Below are 22356 nucleotides of genomic sequence, written 5' to 3' on the forward strand. Positions count from 1 at the left end.
AAAACAATTAGCCAGGCATGATGGTGGGTGCCTGTAATTCCATAGCTACCACGGGAGGCTGAGGTGGAAGAATTGCCTGAACCTGGGTGGCGGAGGTTGCAGTGAGCCGAGATTGCTCCATTGCATGCACTCCATCTTGGGTAAGAGAGCGAGATTCTGTCTCAAGGAAAAAAAAAAAAAAACTTGTCAAATTTTAAGATAAACTTTGAAAATAGTGTATCACCTGAAATAAGCCAGTAACAGAATGACGAATACTATATGATTCCACTCATATGAGATACGTTAAAGAGTCACACTTGTAAAAACAGAAAGTGGAAGGGTGTTTGTCAAGGGCTGGAGAGAGGGGGAAATGGGCAGTTGTTACTTAATGGATATTGAGTTTTAATTTTACAAGTTGTAGAATTTCTAGAAGTGTTTTGCATAGCCAGGTATAATTTACAGCTTTTTTTGAGACACGGTTTTACTCTGTCACCAAAGCTGAAATGCAGTGGCTCAATTATGGCTCACTGTAGCCTCAAACTCCCAGTCTCAGGTAATCCTCCCTCTTCAATCTCCCAAGTTGCTAGGACTACAAATGCACACCACCCATGCCTGGTTATTTTTAAAGTTTTTCTTCTTCTAGAGAAAGGGTCTTTCCATGTGGGCCAGGCATCTCAAACTTTTGGACTAAAGTGATTCTCTTTTCTTGTCCTCTCAAAATTCTGGAATTACAGATGTGAGCCACCACCATGCATAGCCCTAATATGTACACTTAAATAGAATTGAAATGGTGAATTTTATGTTGTCTGTTTTTACAACAATTTTTTTAGAAGAACTGAAAAACTACAGAATTACAAATCTTTTCAAAAATTAACTTCAAATCACAAATGTGGTTCTCTCACACAAAGGAAATGTATATTCATTATTTAACAAAGTGTGATGAGCCGGGTACAGTAGCTCACGCCTGTAATCCTAGCACTTTGGGAGGCTGAGGTGGGTGGATTGCCTGAGGTCAGGAGTTCAAGACCAGCCTGGCCAACAGAGTGAAACGCTGTCTCTACTAAAACTATAAAAAATTAGCCAGGCATGGTGCCGGGCACCTATAATCTCAGCTACTAGGGAGGCCGAGGAAGAACACTTGAACCTGGGAGTCGGAAGTTGTAGTGAGCCAAGATTGCGCCATTGCACTTCAGCCTGGGCATCAAGAGCAAAACTCTGTCTCAAAAAAATAAATAAATAAAAATAAAACCAACTGCAACATAATAATAAGGAAAATGCTTACTCATAAATTCTGGTATGCAACATTGATGTGGCATTAAAAAAAATTTGTCTAGATAACCACAATATTTGACTGTAACCGTGTACTCATGAAAGCCAGGTATTTTGAATCACTGGCATGAACTGTATAGCAGTAAAATGTCAGAGAAAATGCAGTATAAACATTAATAGAAGATTCTAATGAGAAACTTTTACTAAATTAGCAATATAAAAACTAGAGGTAATTTTCGTATTTTAAATGTTATTCATATACAAAATGAAACTGAGGTAATTCAAATTTAGAAGCAGGCTGGGTGTGGTGGCTCACACCTTGTAATCCCAGCACTTTGGGAGGCTGAGATGGGTGGGTCACTTGAGGTCAGGAGTTCGGAGACCAGCCTGGCCAACATGATCAAACCCCATGTCTACTAACAATACAAAAAACTAGCCGAGCGTGATAGGACACATCTATAATTCCAGCTATTCAGGAGACTGAGGTGGGAGAATCACTTGAACCCAGGAGGCTGAGGCGGGAGAATCACTTGAACCCAGGAGGCTGAGGCTGCAGTGAGCTGAGTTCACACCACTGCACTCAGCCTGGGGAAGAAAGTAAGACTCCGCCTCAAAAAAAAAAAAAATCAAATTTAAAAGCAAAGAATAGCCTCATGTTGCTAATTTCAAAATAAAGAAAGAAGGCCAGGTGCTGTGACTCACACCTGTAACCCCAGCACTTTGGGAGGCTGAGGCGGGCAGAGCACAAGGTCAGGAGATGGAGACCATCCTGGCCAACATGGTGAAATCCCGTTTCTACTAAAAATACAAAAAGTAGCTGGGCATGCTGACAGCTACTCGGGAGGCTGAGGCAGAAGAATAGCTTGAACCAGGGAGTGGGAGGTTGCAGTGAGTCGAGATCGTACCACTGCACTCTAGCCAGGTGACAGAGCAAGACTCTGTCTCAGAATAAATAAATAAATATATTTTCCAGAATATAATTAAAGCCTCTGATATACATTAAACAAATATTTGGGAATAAATTATGTTTTTATTTAGATATAGGCTAAAGAAACTGGGTGTAAATTCTAGAATTCCTTTTTGCCTGCAGCAAAGAAATTTATAAGTAACTATTTTAGTAAATAGAGTGCTTACTAAGTATCTAATTTGCTTCGAGCATAACATTTAAATTCTAACATACTGTCCTAAATGTGTGAATCCAAAACTAGAGACAAATTTGAAATAGAAAGTAGAAAGTAAAATGAATAGAGTGATATCAATAGGATGGAAAAATAAAAGGTGACTTTTTAAATCCCCTGACAGCAAAAAAATTTGTCAGCCATCCTTGACAAAAATGTTTTTATGGGCTGGGCCACGCCTGTAATCCAAGCACTTTGGAGGCCAAGGTGGGCGGATCACCTGAGGTCGGGAGTTCAAGACCAGCCTGACCAACATGGTGAAACCCCGTCTTATGTTTAAAAAAAAAAAAAAAAAAGGTTTTATGATCATGGCTCACAATTGTGATGACAGCTACATGGTACATTGAGCTTAAAGAATTGCTTCAGGCCAAAATTTCAAGTCTGACTTGGGGTATGCAGCAAGATCTAGCCAGGCATGCTGGTTCACGCCTGTAATCCCAGCACTTTGGGAGGCTCAGTAGGGTGGATCACCTGAGGTCAGGGGTTTAAGACCAGCCTGGTCAACATGATGAAACCCCGTCTCTACTAAAAATATAAAAATTAGCCAGGCTTGGTGATGCATGCCTGCAATCCCAGCTACTCGGGAGGCTGAGACAGGAGAATCGCTTGAACCCAGGAGGCAGAGGTTGTGGTGAGCCGAGATCAAGCCACTGCACTCCAGCCTGGGTGACAGAGATGAGACTCCATTTCCAAAAAATAAAAATAAAAAATGTTTTAAAAAGGAGAGCTCTGAGATCCAAGGAGGGAGTTGTGAAACTCTGTTAAAGCCTAAGACTGAGGAGCATCCTTTTCAGAAGTCAGGCTTTCATTCAGGTGGCAAACTATAGGACCTCTCTTCTTGGCTACAGACTAAAAAGGGGCCCACACAAGTTGGTCCCACTGAGAAATCTGAACTTATCCTGTAACCATCTCAAACTCCTCCCAGTCTACATCTGGGAAATGTCCTGCCCTTCCAGAGGTCTGGAGAAAGACACCAATTTATAGCCATGCAGGCAAGTTTGCAAGACCTTAGCCTTTACTGTGGTCCCTGAAGCAATTCCATAACTCAGTCCAAGCTCTCTGGTCCATAGTTCATGGCCAGTTCTGCCTACATAGAAACCCACACAGGGACCTGGGAAAATCCTCTTTGATACTCAGTGAAAGCTATACACAATCATGTCCTGATGTAAGGCTCACCATATGCAGACCTGACAACGGAAACCTGTCTAGTGCATGCCCTACAGATCAGTCCTGAAGGATACTGTTTGTCCAAAATAAAATAAAATTTACAACTACACAAGCCCCTTGTAACAAGCCAACTAAAGGTAAACCATTATGCAGACCCAGCAGCTTTGCGAGCAACCTACAACCCCTCTTCACTACAAATCTAGAGGGCATCTCATTATCCTGGGGGGCCAACACAAGATGTTTACCTACTGAAACCAGTTTATAAAAACTTGAAGAGATGTTTGTTTCTTCAAATTCACAGACACCAATGCAAAACTATACTGTGCCCAGTGTCAATGCTTCTATTTTAACATAACACTAAAAGTATGGGGAAAAGAATTAGTCAAAATAATTTCTAAAAAGCCATTAACATTGAAGACAAATAAGTAAAAAGTTGCTGTTGGTAGATCATATAATCTCATATATTAAAAAAAAATCATACACAGTACATTTAAACATGTGTAAACTAATGAATATACTCAGTAAATTAGCCAAATATTAAATTAACATACATTTTTAAGATATGATTCCATACACTTAAACTATCTGATAAAATAAAGGAGGAAAACAATCTTATTAACAATAGCATTAAAATAATATAGTTCTTAGAACAAATTTAAGCAAGGATCTAAAAAACCTTTACAATACATGATACAAGATATCAATGGAAGAAATTAGAAAAAACACAAATTTTAAAATATTTTATGTGTATGGGTTGAAAGAATATTGTTTAAGTGCCATATTATCCAAAGTGATTTACACATTCAATAAACTCCTTATCAAAATTCCATACCTTATCAAAATACCACAGTAACTACTGTGGTATTTGTTTTCACAGTAGTTTCTGTGAAGACATAATAGTAATAAAATAATAAATTCTTATAGTAATCAAAACAGGACGGAATTTGCAGAAAAAAAGAATAAAAAAAAAAAGAAACAGAAACCACTACTCACACATTTCAGACATGATGCAGAAAGAAAACTTTAAAAATAGCTTAACAGAGTTTCTTAAAATTACACAGATATTTATGTGTCCACCCCAACATTAAAAAAGCAGATCTTGGCCGGGCGCGGTGGCTCACGCCTGTAATCCCAGCACTTTGGGAGGCCAAAGCGGGTGGATCACGAGGTCAAGAGATCGAGACCATCCTGGTCAACATGGTGAAATGCTGTCTCTACTAAAAATACAAAAAATTAGCTGGGCATGGTGGTGCATGCCTGTAATCCCAGCTACTCAGGAGGCTGAGGAAGGAGAATTGCCTGAACCCAGGAGGCGGAGGTTGCAGTGAGCCGAGATCGCGCCATTGCACTCCAGCCTGGGTAACAGGAGCGAAACTCCATCTCAAAAAAGAAAAAAAAGCAGATCTTGCAGTCTTGTATATGCCATAAAGGGGATTTTGGCTCTCATTGTAAACTTATAAACGTCAGGCTTCTCTGAAACTATCTACCTTGGAGCACAGCTCGCAAATCATATTTCAAAAACTGACTTTCTCCTTGACATCTGGACCTCTCATCTGTGTCGTCTGTTGTATTCACTCTCACCTACCTGGGGGTTTGGCCACCATCTCCTGTCTCTTCATATTCCTGGGATCTTTGCCTTGCTCCAGACAGGCGATCAGGTCTGGCTTAGAAACAGCAATACCTGTTTCATTAAAAATAAGTAACATGAATGTTGCTCATATTCTCCAAATAATGTGCTCAGTAAAGAGGATGTAGTAGAATATTCCAGTAAATTAATTATAAAATGCCAATTTAAAACAGAAATATTTCTAGATATTTAGAAAATGTTTTAAATTTGTCGGTTCTTTTTTTTTTTTAATTTGTAGGTTCTTAATTTTACTAAACTTAGTACACTGAATGAAAAACTGGTGATGACAATTAGATTTTAAGGTACAGAAAACAATATTTTATGCCACTAAATTTCTGGAATTAACACTAATTTAGAGTAAAGGATACAGATCTGGAAAGTAAAAAGTTCAGATCAAGATGAAACATCTTGAAATTTTTTTTCCTACACTGACAAATCCCCAAGATTTTCTTTCCTTTCTTCTTCTTTTTTTTTTTTTTTGAGATGGAATGCAGTGGTGCCATCTCAACTCACTGCAACCTCCACCTCTGGAGTTCAAGTGATTCTCCTGCCTCAGCCTCCCAAGTAGTTAAGACTACAGGTATGTGCCACCATGCCTTGCTAATTTTTGTATTTTTAGTAGAGACGGGGTTTCACCATGTTGGCCAAGCTGGTCTTGAACTCCTGACCTCAGGTGATCCACCTGCCAAGGCCTCCCAAAGTGCCAGGATTACAGGCATTAATTAACCACCGCACGTGGCCCCGACAATTTTCTTAAAAATAGAAATCTGATACTCATTTATGCCAAGATAAATTACCAAAAAACATTCTACAAATAAAAGAAAATCTTTAGGGTATATTAGCAATTGTGTATTGAAGTTATTCTCACCAAGGAAGACCATGTTTCTGTAGTTCTCTAACATCACATTCCTATATAAATTCTGCTGTGTGGTATCCAGGCATTGCCACTCCTCTGGAGAGAATTCTATGGCCACATCCATAAATGTCAGTGGTCTCTGAAAAACATACATACATACATTTACCAACTGGCCATGGGAAAAATTTTGAATTTGACTCAAGTTGAAATGAAATTCTTTTTTTTTTTTTTTTTAAACGGAGTTTCGCTCTTGTTACCCAGGCTGGAGTGCAATGGTGCGATCTCGGCTCACCGCAACCTCCGCCTCCCGGGTTCAGGCAATTCTCCTGCCTCAGCTTCCTGAGTAGCTGGGATTACAGGCACGCACCACCGTGCTCAACTAATTTTTTGTATTTTTAGTAGAGACGGGGTTTCACCATGTTGACCAGGATGGTCTCGACCTCTTGACCTCGTGATCCACCTGCCTCGGCCTCCCAAAGTGCTGGGATTACAAGCGTGAGCCACCGTGCCCGGCTGAAATGAAATTCTAAAGAGAACTGGCTCTGACTTATAAAGTGATGGAAATTATCCAAATAAAATGTTTTTAAACACAGAAATATTCTCTGCTATATTCTCTATGAGAGAAGAGTGGAATAAGATCCACAACATCAGTTTATATATGATAATTTTCTGGATAATAAACTATAAAATTAAGGGCATGAACATAGTATGTACATTTTTGAGTGCTATATTTACATTATACAGAATGAATGAGTTCTGTATATTTTTGAGATGAAAAAGACTTGTTGAGTTAGAAGGTACATCTCAATTTTTTTTGAGACGCAGTCTCGCTCTGTAACCCAGGCTAGAGTGCAGTGGCACCATCTCGGCTCACTGCAACCTCTGCCTCCCAGGTACAAGCGATTCTCCTGCCTCAGCCTCCTGAGTAGCTGGGACTACAGGTGTGTGCCACCACACCTGGCTTATTTTGTATTTTTAGTAGAGACAGGGTTTCAACACATTTGCCAGGCTGGTCTCACACTCCTGACCTCGTGATCTACCCACCTCTATCTCCCAAAGCTGGGATTACAGGTATGAGCCACCACATCCAGCTTCTAATTTTAATATATAAAATAAACTGGACTGGAGATCTTTTTATGCCATTTTTTTGGGGCAGAAGGTATGGAATAAAGTCTGAGTTGCTAAATTTTCAACAAGCTCACAAGTAATACCAATAATTGTGCCCTAAAAAGAATATTTTATCAAACATCCAGTAAGTGAAAGAACCTGGGGTTTTCCCCCCATTTTTTATGGCCTATAAAAAAGAGGGATGAAAGTCTTCATTTTCCAAAGACAGATATATGCAAAGAAACCTTGAGAGAAGAGCAGTTGCCAGATTAAATTTGATGATTTATGCATATCAGCTTCATAAAGAGAAAAACAATTCTAGAGTAAAAAATCTGTTAGAGAGCACTTTAACCAAGTGAATCATTAGCATCAACTGTAATAGGACAAATTTTTATGATGTGCTAAAAAGCACACAGAAGGACCAGCATTGATGCTGGAATATTGCTACCAATAAGTAATTTATAGTCCAAATTCAATCATACTGAAACATCAGTTGTATGCAAAGTTCAAGATACAGGTATTTTCTATGTTAATTTTTCTTTTCTTTTTTTTTTTGAGACAGAGTCTCTCTCTGTCACCCAGGCTAGAGTGCAGTGGCACAATCTCAGCTTACTGCAACCTCAGCCTCCCAAGTTCACGCAGTTCTCCTGCCTTAGCCTCCTTAGTAGCTGGGGCCACAGGTGCATGCCACCACACCCAGGTAAGTTTTTGTATTTTTAGTAGAGACAGGAAAAAAGAAAAAAAAAAAAGTAGAACAGGGTTTCACCATGATAGCCCGGACGGTTTCGATCTGACCTTGTGATTGGCCTGCTTCAGCCTCCCAAAGTGATGGGATTACAGGTGTGAGCCACCGCACCCAGCTATGTTTTGTAATTTTTTTTTTTCTGAGATGGAGTTTTGCTCTTGTTACCCAGGCTGGAGTGCAATGGCATGATCTTGGCTCACCGCAACCTCTGCCTCCTAGGTTCAGGCAATTCTCCTGCCTCAGCTTCCTGAGTAGCTGGGATTACAGGCACGCGCCACCTTGCCCAGCTAATTTTTTGTATTTTTAGTAGAGACGGGGTTTCACCATGTTGACCAGGATGGTCTCGATCTCTTGACCTCGTGATCCACCCACCTCGGCCTCCCAAAGTGCTGGGATTACAGGCGTGATCCACTGCGCCTGGCCTGTTCTGTAATTTTTAGTAGTGATTTTAAATAGTCTTTATTTAGCACCCTAGAACAGGTATGTCCTGATAATTTTTTTCAAAACTTTCTGGGTAATAAATGCCATCCTCTTTAAATAAGCATTTTCTTTATTCTGTTCTGCACAGGACTAATAGCAAACACAAACGGAACTTCAACATTACATGTTCTCCATCTTTACTAAGGATCCCAGCTTTTCCAATGGTAATCTTGAGTATCCACACTTTTCCATGTTCAACAACCACAAAAAGAACATTTTTAATGCTGCAGATCATCAATTAATGGTGAGAATTTTATAAGGCATATAAAAAGCAGTAAGGTAGCTGGGCACGGTGGCTCACACCTGTAATCCCAGCACTTTGGGAGGCCAAGGCAGGTGGATCATCTGAGGTCAGGAGTTCAAGACCAGGCTGGCCAACCTGGAGAAAAAAGAAAAGCAAGCTATAAGGCAGAAAATTTAGAGAAGGCTCTGATACACAGGAAAGAAATATTTTTCAGAGACCCTTCATTATCATAAGAATTTTAAAAAGTAGTTAAAACAAACTCATTAGGGAGAAAAAAACAGAAGTACAGAAGTCAAGGTTTGCAAGTACTAAATGTATAGCATACCAAGAGGCAGAATGGACACAGCTCTTGATCTGAGACAAGTTTAGCTGAAAAAATGTCCCCTTTTCCTCTATCTCCTCCTTCTCAGATTTATTTTCAGATGAGATTTTTCTGGACAAATTACACCTGCATCTCAAGAATGTATCTTTAAAAGTGTCAGGACCACTTGTTTATATGCTACCACTACACCCACAGGCAGACGGACTAAGACTCTCAGAAAAAGTTCATCCATTTCTGTTCCTTATATGAGAAAAGATTCAGAAACAATGAAAATATAAATGTAAGTTTCTCCTTTCCTGCCACAGGCAGCAGCAATTTCTGCTACAATAATGGAAATATGGGTCACACTGCCCTGTCCCTACCAAACCCAAACAGAACAGGCCCTGTGACCACCCTTCAGTGGAAAAGTAAAACTTAACTCTCATTAATGTATCCTGAACCCCTCGTATTTGATTCTGGCCTTACCTTAGAGTCATATGAGACACTTAAAATTAAAACATGAATGTGTCCATACAAAACAATAAACAGAACCTGTGAAGAAGACACAAGAGATTTCTAGTAATTGGCCATATAATTTGAGTATTGAGTAAAATGGCTGACTGCTACCCTGTAAAATTTGTAGAAATCTGAGGTAACTGGAAGCCTGAGAGGCTTCACTCCTCTTGGAGTGAAGCTTATCTGGAACCTTATGTGTTTATATCTGCCTAATAATTCTAGACAGTGTCTAGAAAATATAATTACAAGAAAATTTTTCTCCAGCTCTAGAGAAACTCCAAAATGACAGAACAGAAAATAAACTGTTTGATTACACAATTAAACCACAATGTGACATGCATCACAGTCAATATTCTCAAGAGCTTGCAAAGACAAAAAGGCACTCCCGTCATTAGTCCACAAGTAAAATAATTTTCACCTGGTAATTGGGGAGGTAATCCATGTATGCTAATTGGTTATATTCAATGACAAAGTTAAACTTTTCACATCCTCATGACAGGAGGTAATTTTGCAACTTAGGGTGTTATCTTCTTAGCTATTTACATTTTAAAGCAATGGCTCTTTACCCCCTGAGCACTAGACTAGAGCATTCCGCTTGCCCTTTCCTGATAGTCAGTGTCCTCTCTTGACTCCTACCATGGGGCTCACAGCTGGAAGTTCTCATCTTATGTGAACCAAAATTGCCAGAGCAACACTCCAGTCCCACATCAGAGAAAGAAGCCTGAGATGCAGGAGGAGAGCCTGCAGGCTTCCTCGGTAAAATTGCACCTCCACAATAATGGGAATGGGAGTAGTGTTTCAGCCTCAGTTTCTACTTTATAATGGTGACATGCAAAAAATACTGCTGGATTTTCAGCATGAGTCTGGACAGAGATAGCTTTAACAGTTCTCCCTGTGACAACTCACCTCATTCATAGACACTATGGGATAGTAACAGGGCTTCTGAAACACCCAAAGCATTGGAGAGAAAAACAGCCCTTATCTTAGCAAAATTATATTGAGAAAAAACAAGAGCATCTTTAAAAACATACTCAGATTAAATATAAGATTAATTAAGTTAAGGCCGGGTTGGGCGGCTAACGCCTGTAATCCCAGCACTGGGAGGCCAAGGTGGGCGGATCACAAGGTCAGGAGATCGAGATCATCCTGGCCAACAAGGTTAAACCCTGTTTCTACTAAAAATACAAAAAATTAGCCAGGTGTGGTGGTGGCAGTTGCCTGTAGTCCCAGCTACTCGGGAGGCTGAGGCAGAATTGCCTGAACCTGGGAGGCAGAGGTTTCGGTGAGCCGAGATTGCACCACTGCACTCCTGCCTGGCCCACAAGAGTGAAACTCTGTCTCAAAAAAAAAAAAAAAAAATTAATCAAATTAGCCAGAAAATGTTCCCCTGAAATGTCTCTCTAAATACCCAAACTGCACACCTACTCTCAGCATGAGAAGCATGAACATTAGGAAGAAAGGGAACACATTCTCAGCAAAATTTTATAACGTTTCTCTTTTATCTCTGTTGCTCTCTCATCTCCTAGCCACCGAATAGGGGATTTATATTGGAATACATGTGACAGTTTCCACCAGCACCTTTTAATTTTTTTTGAGACAGTCTTGCTCTCTCATATACGCTGGGGTGCAGTGGCACAATCTTAGCTCACTGCAACCTCCACCTTCCAGGTTTAAGCAATTCTCCTTCCTCAGCCTCCTGAGTAGCTAGAATTACAGGTGCCCACCACCACCCCTGGCTAATTTTTGTATTTTTAGTAGAGACAGGGTTTTACCATGTTAGCCATGTTGGTCTCAAACTCCTAATCTCAAGCAATCTGTCTGCCTTGGCCTCCCAAAGTGCTGAAATTACAGAGGTGAGCCACCACATCCAGCCGTCAACACATTTTTTTTTTTAATAGAGACGGAGTTTTACCATACTGGCCAGGATGGTCTTGATCTCCTGACTTTAGGTGATCCACCGGCCTCCAAAAGTCCTGGGATTACAGGCGTGAGCCACGGCGCCCAGCCCTACACTTTTTTTTTTTAAGATGAGTCTTACTCTGTTGCCCAGGCTGAAGTGCAATGGCATGATCTCTTCTCACCACAACCTCCGCCTCCTGGGTTCAAGCAATTCTCCTGCCTCAGCCTCCCGAGTAGCTGGGATTACAGGCACATGCCACCATGCCTGGCTAATTTTTTGTATTTTTCATAGAGATGTAGTTTCACCAAGTTGGCCAGGCTTGTCTCAAACTCCTGACCTCCTGATCTGCCTGACTCAGCCTCCCAAAGTGCTGGGATGACAGGTGTGAGCCACTGCACCCGGCTTCACCAACACTTTTTGATGAAGAACTGGAATCTGACTTTGTTTATATATTTCACAAATATATTTGAGCTTACAACATAACTAACTTAAAAGCTGTTATATTTTTTGCAGGACCACATCACCCATGATGTTTATTTGTACTATAATAGCAGCATTCAAGTTTAGAAAAATAATAGATACTGAAATCATGCTTACCTGTAATTATCTCTATTGGGTAAATTAATACTCATGTCAGACTAACATCTACTATAACAATTTTGTAGTGAATTTTTGGATGTTAGATATAAGTATCTAAGTATAAATGATTTTAACATACTAGTAATAACACAGAATTTTAAAAAATTTTCTTTAGCCATAATTTAGTTAAAATACTTCATATTTCAGGCCAGGCGTGGTGGCTCATGCCCGTAATCCCAGCACGTTGGGAGGCTAAGGCAGGTGGATCACCTGAAGTTGGGAGTTCAAGAGCAGCCTGACCACCATGAAGAAACTCTGTTTCTACTAAAAATACAAAATTGCTGGGCATGGTGGCGCATGCCTGTAATCAATCCCAGCTACTCGGGAGGCTCAGGTAGGAGAATCGCTTTAACCCAGAAGGCAGAGGTTGCGGTGAGCCAAGATCAAGCCATTGCACTCCAACCTGGGCAACAAGAGCAAAACTCCGTCTCAAAAAAAAAAAAAACTTTACTTGTATGAATAATACTAAAATGACTATTTAAGAAATTCACTCAAAATAAATATTGTGGTCTTATATTCATACTATTGTAGAAAATACCATATAATTTAGGCCAGGTGCAGTGGCTTATGACTGTAATCCCAGCACTTTGGGAGGTTGAGGCAAGATGATCACCTGAGGTTAACAGTTGAAGACCAACCTGGCAAACATGGTGAAATCCCGTCTCTACTAAATACAAAAATTATCCGGGCATGATGGCGGGCGCCTGTAACCTCAGCTACTCAGGAGAATCACTTGGACCCGGGAGACGGAGGTTGCAGTGAGCTGAGATCACACCACTGCACTCCAGCCTGGGCAACAGAGCAAGACTCTTGTCTGAAAAAAAACAGGAAATACAGCATAATTTATATGAATGCAAGTTGTCCACAAACACATGCTAATTGTTTTGAAGTAATAAATAGGAACCAAAGTATAACTACAGACTCCACTGTTCAATTTATACACTGAACTGTTCTTGCTTTTGCACTGTAAGTACTTCAGCCTGCAAATATTGGATAATTACCTTGGATAATCAGGTTTTTTTTCAAAGAAATTTATTCAGCATCTTTTAGTCTTTATCATTCTGTATTGCTAAGTTTAATCCTATCTTTGTGCTCAACTTTTTGTGTGCTCTTAATATGAGCTTTAATCCAAACAAATCTGTATCTACATTCAGAGACTGAAAGTGGAAAAAAAAAAAAAAAAAGCCTTTGCCAAAGCAAAAACCCTGCAATTGTTCTGAAGTCCTAAAGACAATCCCGAATCAGAAAGAATGACAAAATGTTTCTTTAGCTATAATATGATTTACCTATATTTCAAAAAAGCAGAGAATATCTACATATAATTGAAATGCTTCAATAAAAAAAAAAAATGAACAAAATATCCTCCCTTATTATGAGGTAAGAAAATAAAGACTCTTACTGGAATTTATATTTTCTCCTGTAACAGCCAAATCTTGACCAGGCACAGTGGCTAACACCTGTAATGCTTGCACTTTAGGAGGCCGAAGCAGGCAGATTACTTGAGGTCAGGAGACCAGCCTGCCCAACACGGCAAAACCCTGTCTCTATTAAAAATACAAAATTGGCCGGGCGCGGTGGCTCAAGCCTGTAATCCCAGCACTTTGGGAGGCCGAGGCGGGTGGATCACGAGGTCAAGAGATCGAGACCATCCTGGTCAACATGGTGAAACCCCGTCTCTACTAATACAAAAAATTAGCTGGGCACGGTGGCGCGTGCCTGTAATCCCAGCTACTCAGGAGGCTGAGGCAGGAGAATTGCCTGAACCCAGGAGGCGGAGATTGCGGTGAGCCGAGATCGCGCCATTGCGCTCCAGCCTGGGTATCAAGAGCGAAACTCCGTCTCAAAAAAAAAAAAAAAAAAAAAATACAAAATTGGCCGGGTGTGGTGGTGCACACCTGTAATCCCAGCTACTCAGGAGCCTGAGGCAGGAAAATTGCTTAAACCAGGAAGATGAAGGTTGCAGTGATCCGAGATCATGCCACTGTACTTCATCCTGGGTGACAGAGTGAGACTCTGCCTCAAGAAAAAAAATGACAACAGCAGTCAGGCATGGTGGCTCATGCCTGTAATCCCAGCACTTTGGGAGGCCGAGGCGGGTGGATCACTTGAGGTCAGGAATTTGAGATCTGCCTGGCCAACATGGTGAAACCTCATCTCTTAAAAAAAAAAAAAAAAAAAGAGGTCAAGGCGGGTGGATAAGCTAAGGTCAGAAGTTCGAGACCAGCCTGGCCAACATGGTAGAACCTCATCTCTACTGAAAATACAAAAATTATGCCAGATATGGTGGCATATGCCTGTAATTCCAACTACTTAAAAGGCTGAGGCAAGAGAATCACTTGAACCCTGGAGGTAGAGGCTGCAGTGAGCAAAGATCACACCACTGCACTCCAGCTTCGGCAACAGAGCAAGACTCCATCTCATTTAAAAAAAAAAAAAAAAAGATAACAGGGACATTACCACTGACCCCACAAAAATACAAATAGCTACTGAAGTTTACTATGGACTCCACTATACATAAAAACTAGAAAACCTAAAGGAAAATTTCTAGACAAATTATCCCAAGACTGAACAAATAATAAGTTGAAGCCCTGAATAGATCAATAACAAGCTTTAAAACTAAATTAGTAATAAATAGCCTACCAACCAAAAAAGCCCTAAGACCAGAAAGTTCACATCTGAATTCTACCAAACGAAAAAGAAAAGCTAATATTATATCTTCTAAAGCTAATACAAAAAATTAGGAAGGGAAGGGAATTCTCCCCAGCTCATTACATAACAGCATCATTCTGATACCAAAACCTGGCAGAGACAAAATGAAGGAGAAAACTTCAGGCTAATATCCTTGATGAACACTGCTGCAAAAATCCTAAACACAATATGGGCAAACCAAATCCAGCAGCACATCAAAACACTAATCCACTATAATCAAGTAGACTTTATCACTGGAATGCAGGTTGGTTCAACATACAAAAATCAATAAATCTGATTCATCACATAAACCAAACTAAAGAACTAAAAAATTATCTCAATAGAGGCAGAAAAAAACTTTCAATGAAATTTAACATTTTTCATGTATAAAACCCTCAACAAACTAGGCACTGGAGATACATATTTCAAAATAATGAGTTATCTATGACAAATCGAAAGCCAACATACTAAATTGACACAAGCTGGAAGCATTCCTTCTTGAAAACTGGCACAAGACAAGGACACTTTCTCTCACCACTCCTATTCAACACAGAATTGGAAGTGCTGGCCAGAGAATCAGGCAAGAGAAAAAAATAAAATGCATTCAAACAGAAAGGGAGAAAATCAAACTATCCCTGTTTTCAGATGACATCATTCTATATATAGAAAACCTTATACTCTTGGCAGAAATGCTCTCTAATCTGACAAAAAAAACTTCCGCAAAGTTTTGAGATACAGAAATTAAGTAGAACCTCTACCCATCAACATCCAAGCCAAAAGCAAAATCAAAAACACAATTCCAGGGCCAGGCATGGTGGCTCTTGCCTGTAATCCCAGCACTTAGAGAGGCCGAGGTGGGCAGATCACCTGAGGTTGGAAGTTCAAGACCAGCCTGACCAACATGAGAAACTCGTCTATTAAAAATACAAAATTAGCTGGACGTGGTGGTGCATGCCTGTAATCCCAGCTACTCAGGAGGCTGAGGCAGGAGAATGGCTTGAACTCGGGAGGTGGAGGTTGCAGTAAGCCAAGATTGCGCCATTGCACTACAGCCTGGGCAACAAGGGCAAAAACTCCGTCTCAAAAAAAAAAAAAATCCCATTCACAAATGCCACGAAAAGAATAAAGTATCTAGGAATACAGCTAACCAGGGAGGTGAAAGATCTCTACAACAATTACAAAACACTCCTCAAAGAAGTCAGTGATGATGGCTGGGTGCAGTGGCTCACGCCTGTAATCCCAGCACTTTGGAAGGCCGAGGTGGGCAGATCACCTGAGGTCAGAAGTTCGAGACCAGCCTGACCAACATGGTGAAATCTTATCTCTATTAAAAAAAAAAGTCAACGGCCGGGCGCGGTGGCTCAAGCCTGTAATCCCAGCACTTTGGGAGGCCGAGGCGGGTGGATCACGAGGTCAAGGGATCGAGACCATCCTGGTCAACATGGTGAAACCCCGTCTCTACTAATACAAAAAATTAGCTGGGCACGGTGGCGCGAGCCTGTAATCCCAGCTACTCAGGAGGCTGAGGCAGGAGAATTGCCTGAACCCAGGAGGCGGAGATTGCGGTGAGCCGAGATCGCGCCATTGCGCTCCAGCCTGGGTATCAAGAGCGAAACTCCGTCTCAAAAAAAAAAAAAAAAAAAAAGTCAGTGATGACACAAACAAATACAAAACTATTTTATGATCATGAACAGACAAGATCAATATCGTTAAAATGGCCATACCAACCAGGCACTATGGCTCATGCCTGTAATCCTAGAACTATGGGAGGCCGAGGAAGGCAGACTGCCTGAGCTGAGGAGTTTGAGACCAGTCAGGGCAACTTAAATCCAATTTCCATAAAAATACTAAAAGAAAAATTAGGTGGAAATGATGGTGTGTGCCTGTAGTCCCAGATACCTGGGGGCCTGAGGTAGGAGGCCATGTTTGATTCCAAAATGTTGAGGCTGCAGTGAGCCAAGATCACGCCACTGCACTCCAGCCTGGGTACAGAATGATACCCTTTTCGTAAAATAAAATGAAAAAAAAAATTTTTTTAATGAAAATATAATAAAGTCCAGGTGCAGTGGCTCACCCCCATAATCCCAACACTTTGGGAGGATGAGGCGGGCAGATCACATGAGCTCAGGAGTTAGAGACCAGCCTGACCAACATGGAGAAACCCCGTCTCTACCAAAAATACAAAATTAGGCCAGGCGTGGTGACTCACGCCTGTAATCCTAGCACTTTGGGAGGCCAAGGTGGGTGGATCACCTGAGGTCAGCAGTTCAAGACCAGCCTGGCCATCATGGTGAAACCCCATCTTTTAAAAAAAAAAAAAAAAAAAAAATTAGCCAGGTGTGGTGGTACATGCCTATAATCCCAGCTACTCAGGTGGCTGAGGTACTCCTACCTTGAACCCAGGAGGCGGAGGTTGTGGTGAACCGAGATCATGCCACTGCACTCCATCCCGGACAACAAGAGTAAAACTCGTCTCAAAAAACAAAAAACAGCCGGGCGCAGTGGCTCACGCCTGTAATCCCAGCACTTTGGGAGGCCGAGGCAGGTGGATCACGAGGTCAAGAGATTGAGACCATTCTGGTCAACATGGTGAAACCCCGTCTCTACTAAAAATACAAAAAATTAGCTGGGTACAGTGGCGTGTGCCTGTAATCCCAGCTACTCAGGAGGCTGAGGCAGGAGAATTGCCTGAACCCAGGAGGCGGAGGTTGCAGTGAGCCGAGATCGCACTATTGCACTCCAGCCTGGGTAACAAGAGCAAAACTCCGTCTCAAAAAAAAAAAAAAAAAAAAAACAGAAAATATAACAGATAAATAGCATGGAATACTGTGTGGCCATAAAAAAGGAACAAGATCATGTCATTTGCAGTCACATGGATGAAACTAAGCCAGTTATTTTTAGAAAACCAATGTAGAAAGGCCGGGCGTGGTGGCTACACCTGTAATCCAAGTACTTTTGAAGGCCAATGCAGGCAGATTCCTTGAGATCAGGAGTTTGAGACCAGCCTGGACAACATGGTGAAACCCCATCTCTACTAAAATACAAAATTACCCAAGCACAGTGGCACACATCTGTAATCCCAGCTACTTAGGAGGACGAGGGAGGAGAATTGCTTAAGCCTGGGAGGAAAAGGTTGCAGTGAGCCAAGATCACACTACTGCACTTCAGCCCAGGCAAGAGCAAAACTCCTCAAAAAAAGAAAAGGCAGAGAGAAAACCAAATGCACTATTCTCATTTTTAAGAACTAAATAAAAAGAACACATGGGCTGGGCATGGTGGCTCATGCCTGTAATCCCAGCACTTTGGGAGGTCCAAGCAGGTGGACTACCTGAGGTCAGGAGTTCGAGACCAGCCTGGCCAACATGGTGAAACCCCATCTCTACTAAAAATACAAAAATTAGCAGGGTGTGTTAGCATGCACCTATAGTCCCAGCTACTTGAGAGGCTGAGGCAGGAGAATCACTTGAACCCAGGAGACAGAGATTAGAGTGAGCTGAGATTGTGCCACTGCACTTCAGCCTGGGCAACAGTATGAGACTCTGCTGTCTCAAAAAAAAAAAAAAACAAGGGCCAGGTGCCATGGCTCACGCCTGTAATCCCAGCACTTTGCGGCACTACCAACATGGAGAAACCCCATTTCTACCAAAAATACAAAATTAGCCAGGCATGGTGGTCCATGCCTGTAATCCCAGCTACTCACGGGGAGGGGGCTGAAGCAGGAGAATCGCTTAAACCCGGGAGGCAGATGTTGCAGTGAGCCAAGATTGCATGATTGCACTCCAGCTTGGGCAACAAGAGCAAAACTCTCTCTCAAAATAAGAAGAAGAATACATGGACAAAAAGAGGGGGAAAGCAGACACTAAGGCCTAGTTGAAGTTGACAAGACAAAGATGATTTAAAAATACCTGTTTGGGCCAGGCGCGGTGGCTCACGCCTATAATCCCAGCATTTTGGGAGGCCAAGGCAGGTAAGATTACCGGAGGCCAGGAGTTCAAGACCAGACTGGCCAACATAGTGAAATCCCAACTGTACTAAAAATATAAAAATTAGCCGAGCATAGTGGCAGGTGCCTGTAATTTCAGCTACTTAGAAGCCTGAGGCAGGACAATCACTTGCACCCAAAAGGTGGAGGCTGCAGTGAGCCACGATAGTGCCATTGCACTCCAGCCTGGACAACAAGAGCAAAACTTCATCTCAAAAAAATAAAATTTAATTTAATTAAAAAAAAAACCTATTTGGTGCTATGCTTAGTACCTTGGTGAAAAAATAATCTATACCAAACTTCATGACACAATTTTACCTATGTAAATGCAATAAACCTGCATGTGTACCTCTGAACTAAAATTAAAAGTTAAAAGGAGAAAACTCAAAGGGTAAGTGCAATATGTAGGCTGGAAGACTGGTCTGTGCTATTTATTTCTGGGTCCGTGCAGGCACGTGAGATTATGAACAAGTGGTCCAGAACTCTAAGTTAGTGGAGAAAACAGGTTGCTGCTGCAGATTCAGTGTCTGGAGAATGGAGATACAACAGGAGACACGTAGACACTTTTGTAAGATTTTGGCAAGAAATGTTAGAATCAAAAATGCTGTGGTGAAGTTCCTGAAGGTGGTTCCTAGTCCTGAGAGGGGTGTGGATGCATCAGTGTCTAGTGGATATGACTGTGAGTGTGTGAGAATCCTGTGGTGGCAGCTGTGGAAAAAGGAGGTCTGTCACCAGAGCTCCTTTCCTCTAAGTTTTCAGTCCTCTCTCAGTCTAAGAGACCTGGAATCAGAAAACAATGGGCAGTGTGACATCCAGTGTGCAGGGGAGCAGAGCCTCCCATTCCCAGACCCTCAGTTTTATTCCAGGCCAGGCCTCCATGGTATTTTTATTCTGGCACAAAATCTACAGAATTTGCTGAACACCAAGCAACTCTCGCACACCAATTCTTTGTCTAACATTTAAATTCTGACATCATTCAGAGTCAGCACAGACCCTGATTCAGGGCTTGATATCAAAATACTGTTCTTACTACAGATGTCAGTAACAAACCCCATGAGTCCAGTTACACTTCCAAATTACGAGCCCATTATGAGCTACTTTATAAAAATTCCGGACTCAGCCAGGCGCAGTGGCTCACGCCTGTAATCCTAGCACTTTGGGAGGCCGAGACGGGTGGATTTTCTGAGGTTGGGAGTTCAAGACCAGCCTGACCAACATGGAGAAACCTTGTCTCTACTAAAAATACAAAGTTAGCTGGGCATGGTAGTGCATGCCTGTAATCTCAGCTACTCTGGAAGCTGAGGCAGGAGAATCACTTGAACCCGGAAGAAGGAGGTTGGGGTGAGCCGAGATTGTACCACTGCACTCCAGCCTGGGCAACAAGAGCAAAACTCCGTCTCAAAAAAAAAAAAAAAAAAATTCACCCAGGACTCCCATAAACTTCCTCAAGTTCAATAACTTAATAGAGCTATACACAGAATTCAGAAAAACACTGAAGTTATGTTGACCAGATTATTATAAAAGATGCAACCCAGGAAAAGTCAAATGGAAGAAACACATAAAACAAAAGAGGTGGGGAAAGATGAAGCACATAGATAATCCTGGTAAATGGCCATAATTAATAAAATCCTCCCTCTTTTGTATGCTCCAGAAACAGTTAAACACACTTCCCATTAAGATGTAGATGGTGCACTCTTTTCATACTTATCACTTGGCCAGACATAGATTTTGCCCTTTTTCTTATTCTCTTAGAAAAATCAGCTGAATTTGTCTTTAGTTGTCAAAATAAAATACTTCAGAGTTAATCTCCTTCCCATAGCTCCTCAACTTTGGGCTACACTCAGTCTGAGCCAACATACAATCCCATTATATGTTGCTTATAAGAACATGCTGACTTCAGGATAAAACTAGCACCTGATTTTTTCACCCATCATTTGCCATTTCCCACCCACTTTGTTTCTAATCTTGGTTGCTCCTTCCCATGAAAAAAAGATACGCTTGTCTGCTTAAACTTGGCGATCCTTAAAGATCTTATAGTTGGTACTTCCTCCTATTGCAATTCCTTTGAAATTGTTTTTTTTGAGACAGAGTCTCACTCTGTCACCCAGGTTGGAGTACAGTGGCGAGATCTCAGCTCACTGCAACCTCTGCCTCCTGGGTTCAAGCGATTCTTTCGCTTCAGCCTCCCGAGTAGCTGGGATGACAGGCGCCCACTACCACGCCTGGCTAATTTTATAATTTTTTTTTTTTTTTTTTTTGATAGGAGTCTCATTCTGTCACCCAGGCTGGAGTGCAGTGGTGTGATCTCGGCTCATGGCAACCTCCACCTCCCAGGTTCAATAATTTCTCCTGCCTCAACCTCCTGAGTAGCTTGAATTACAGGTGCGTGCCATCATGACTGGCTAATTTTTGTATTTTTAGTAGAGCAAGGTTTTCCCATGTTGGTCAAACTGGTCTCAAACTCCTAACCTCGAGATCCACCCACCTCAGCCTCCCAAAGTGCTGGCATTACAGGTGTGAGCCATCACACCTGGCCTAACTTTTTTTATATATATAAATCTGTTTTATTTTTAAAAGTCTAGAAACTGCCTCACAGCAAGAACAATGTTATGGTCACTAAGATCCTTTCATTCCCGTTCCTCTTAACTGTATCTGTCTGTGGGTCCTCAGCTTTCCAGGGCTCTGTAGCTTCTCTACAGATAAAGGCTTCTTCCATGTCTGGGGTGAGCAGACTGGGATATCTGCAGGGGAGGTTCCCCAGGAAGAACTAACTGGGCTTTCTTCCTCTCACTCTTTTTTTTTTTTTTTTTAGAGACAGGGTCTGGCTACGTTGCCCAGGCTGGAGTGCAGTGGCTATTCACAGGCACTATCCCACTACGGATTAGCACGGGAGTTTTGATTTGCTCCGTTTTTTTTTTTTTTGAGACGGAGTTTCGCTCTTGTTACCCAGGCTGGAGTGCAATGGCGCGATCTCGGCTCACTGCAACCTCCGCCTCCTGGGTTCAGGCAATTCTCCTGCCTTGGCCTCTTGAGTAGCTGGGATTACAGGCACACGCCACTGTGCCCAGCTAATTTTTTGCATTTTTAGTAGAGACTGGGTTTCACCATGTTGACCAGGATGGTCTCGATCTCTTGACCTCGTGATCCACCCACCTTGGCCTCCCAAAGTGCTGGGATTACAGGCGTGAGCCACCGTGCCCAGCCCATCCGTTTCTTACCCGGGCCAGTTCACCAGTCCTTAGGCAACCTGGTGGTCCCCTGCTCCCGGGAGGTCACCATATTGATGCCGAACTTAGTGTGGACACCCCATCGGAATAGTGCACTATATCCCAGAACTCCTGGGCTCAAGCAATCCTCCCACCTCAGCCTCCAGAGTAGCTAAGACTACAGGCACACACCACCTCGCCCGGCTAACTGGGAGTTCAGTAACCTCATTTTGCAGGCTCCCTGTTAGCCTTAGCTTGGAGTCACTGGGTTCAAGCTTTAATTGCCATGTCAGTTATTCACTCAGGTTTTGCCAAGTGTTTGAAAAACCCAGTAAAATTACTCAAACACAGTATTCATAAGAGAAAAACAAAAGTTAAGATGCTTAGATTTTGGCCGGGCGCGGTGGCTCAAGCCTGTAATCCCAGCACTTTGGGAGGCCGAGGCGGGTGGATCACGAGGTCAAGAGATCGA

General features: G+C 41.9%; 2 protein-coding genes across 2 annotated transcripts in view; both read right to left on the reverse strand.

Moving 5' to 3' along the window:
* The window catches only part of LOC135276758 (zinc finger protein 675-like), a 166818-nt gene that overhangs the window by 140919 nt on the left and 3543 nt on the right, over window positions 1–22356 (reverse strand). The window lies entirely within an intron of this gene.
* Window positions 1–22356, reverse strand: part of LOC105726272 (zinc finger protein 724) — a 42040-nt gene that overhangs the window by 16073 nt on the left and 3611 nt on the right. Inside the window, exons 2-3 of the mRNA XM_012465677.3 lie at window positions 6089–6215; window positions 5179–5274 (exon numbers count right to left, since the gene is read on the reverse strand). Of these exons, the coding sequence (XP_012321100.3) occupies window positions 5179–5274; window positions 6089–6215 (223 nt within the window). The remainder of the gene's footprint in view (window positions 1–5178; window positions 5275–6088; window positions 6216–22356) is intronic.

The sequence above is a fragment of the Aotus nancymaae genome, unplaced genomic scaffold (assembly GCF_030222135.1).
Source record: "Aotus nancymaae isolate 86718 unplaced genomic scaffold, 86718_ANA_hifiasm-v0.15.2.pri h1tg000028l, whole genome shotgun sequence".
NCBI lineage: Eukaryota > Metazoa > Chordata > Mammalia > Primates > Aotidae > Aotus > Aotus nancymaae.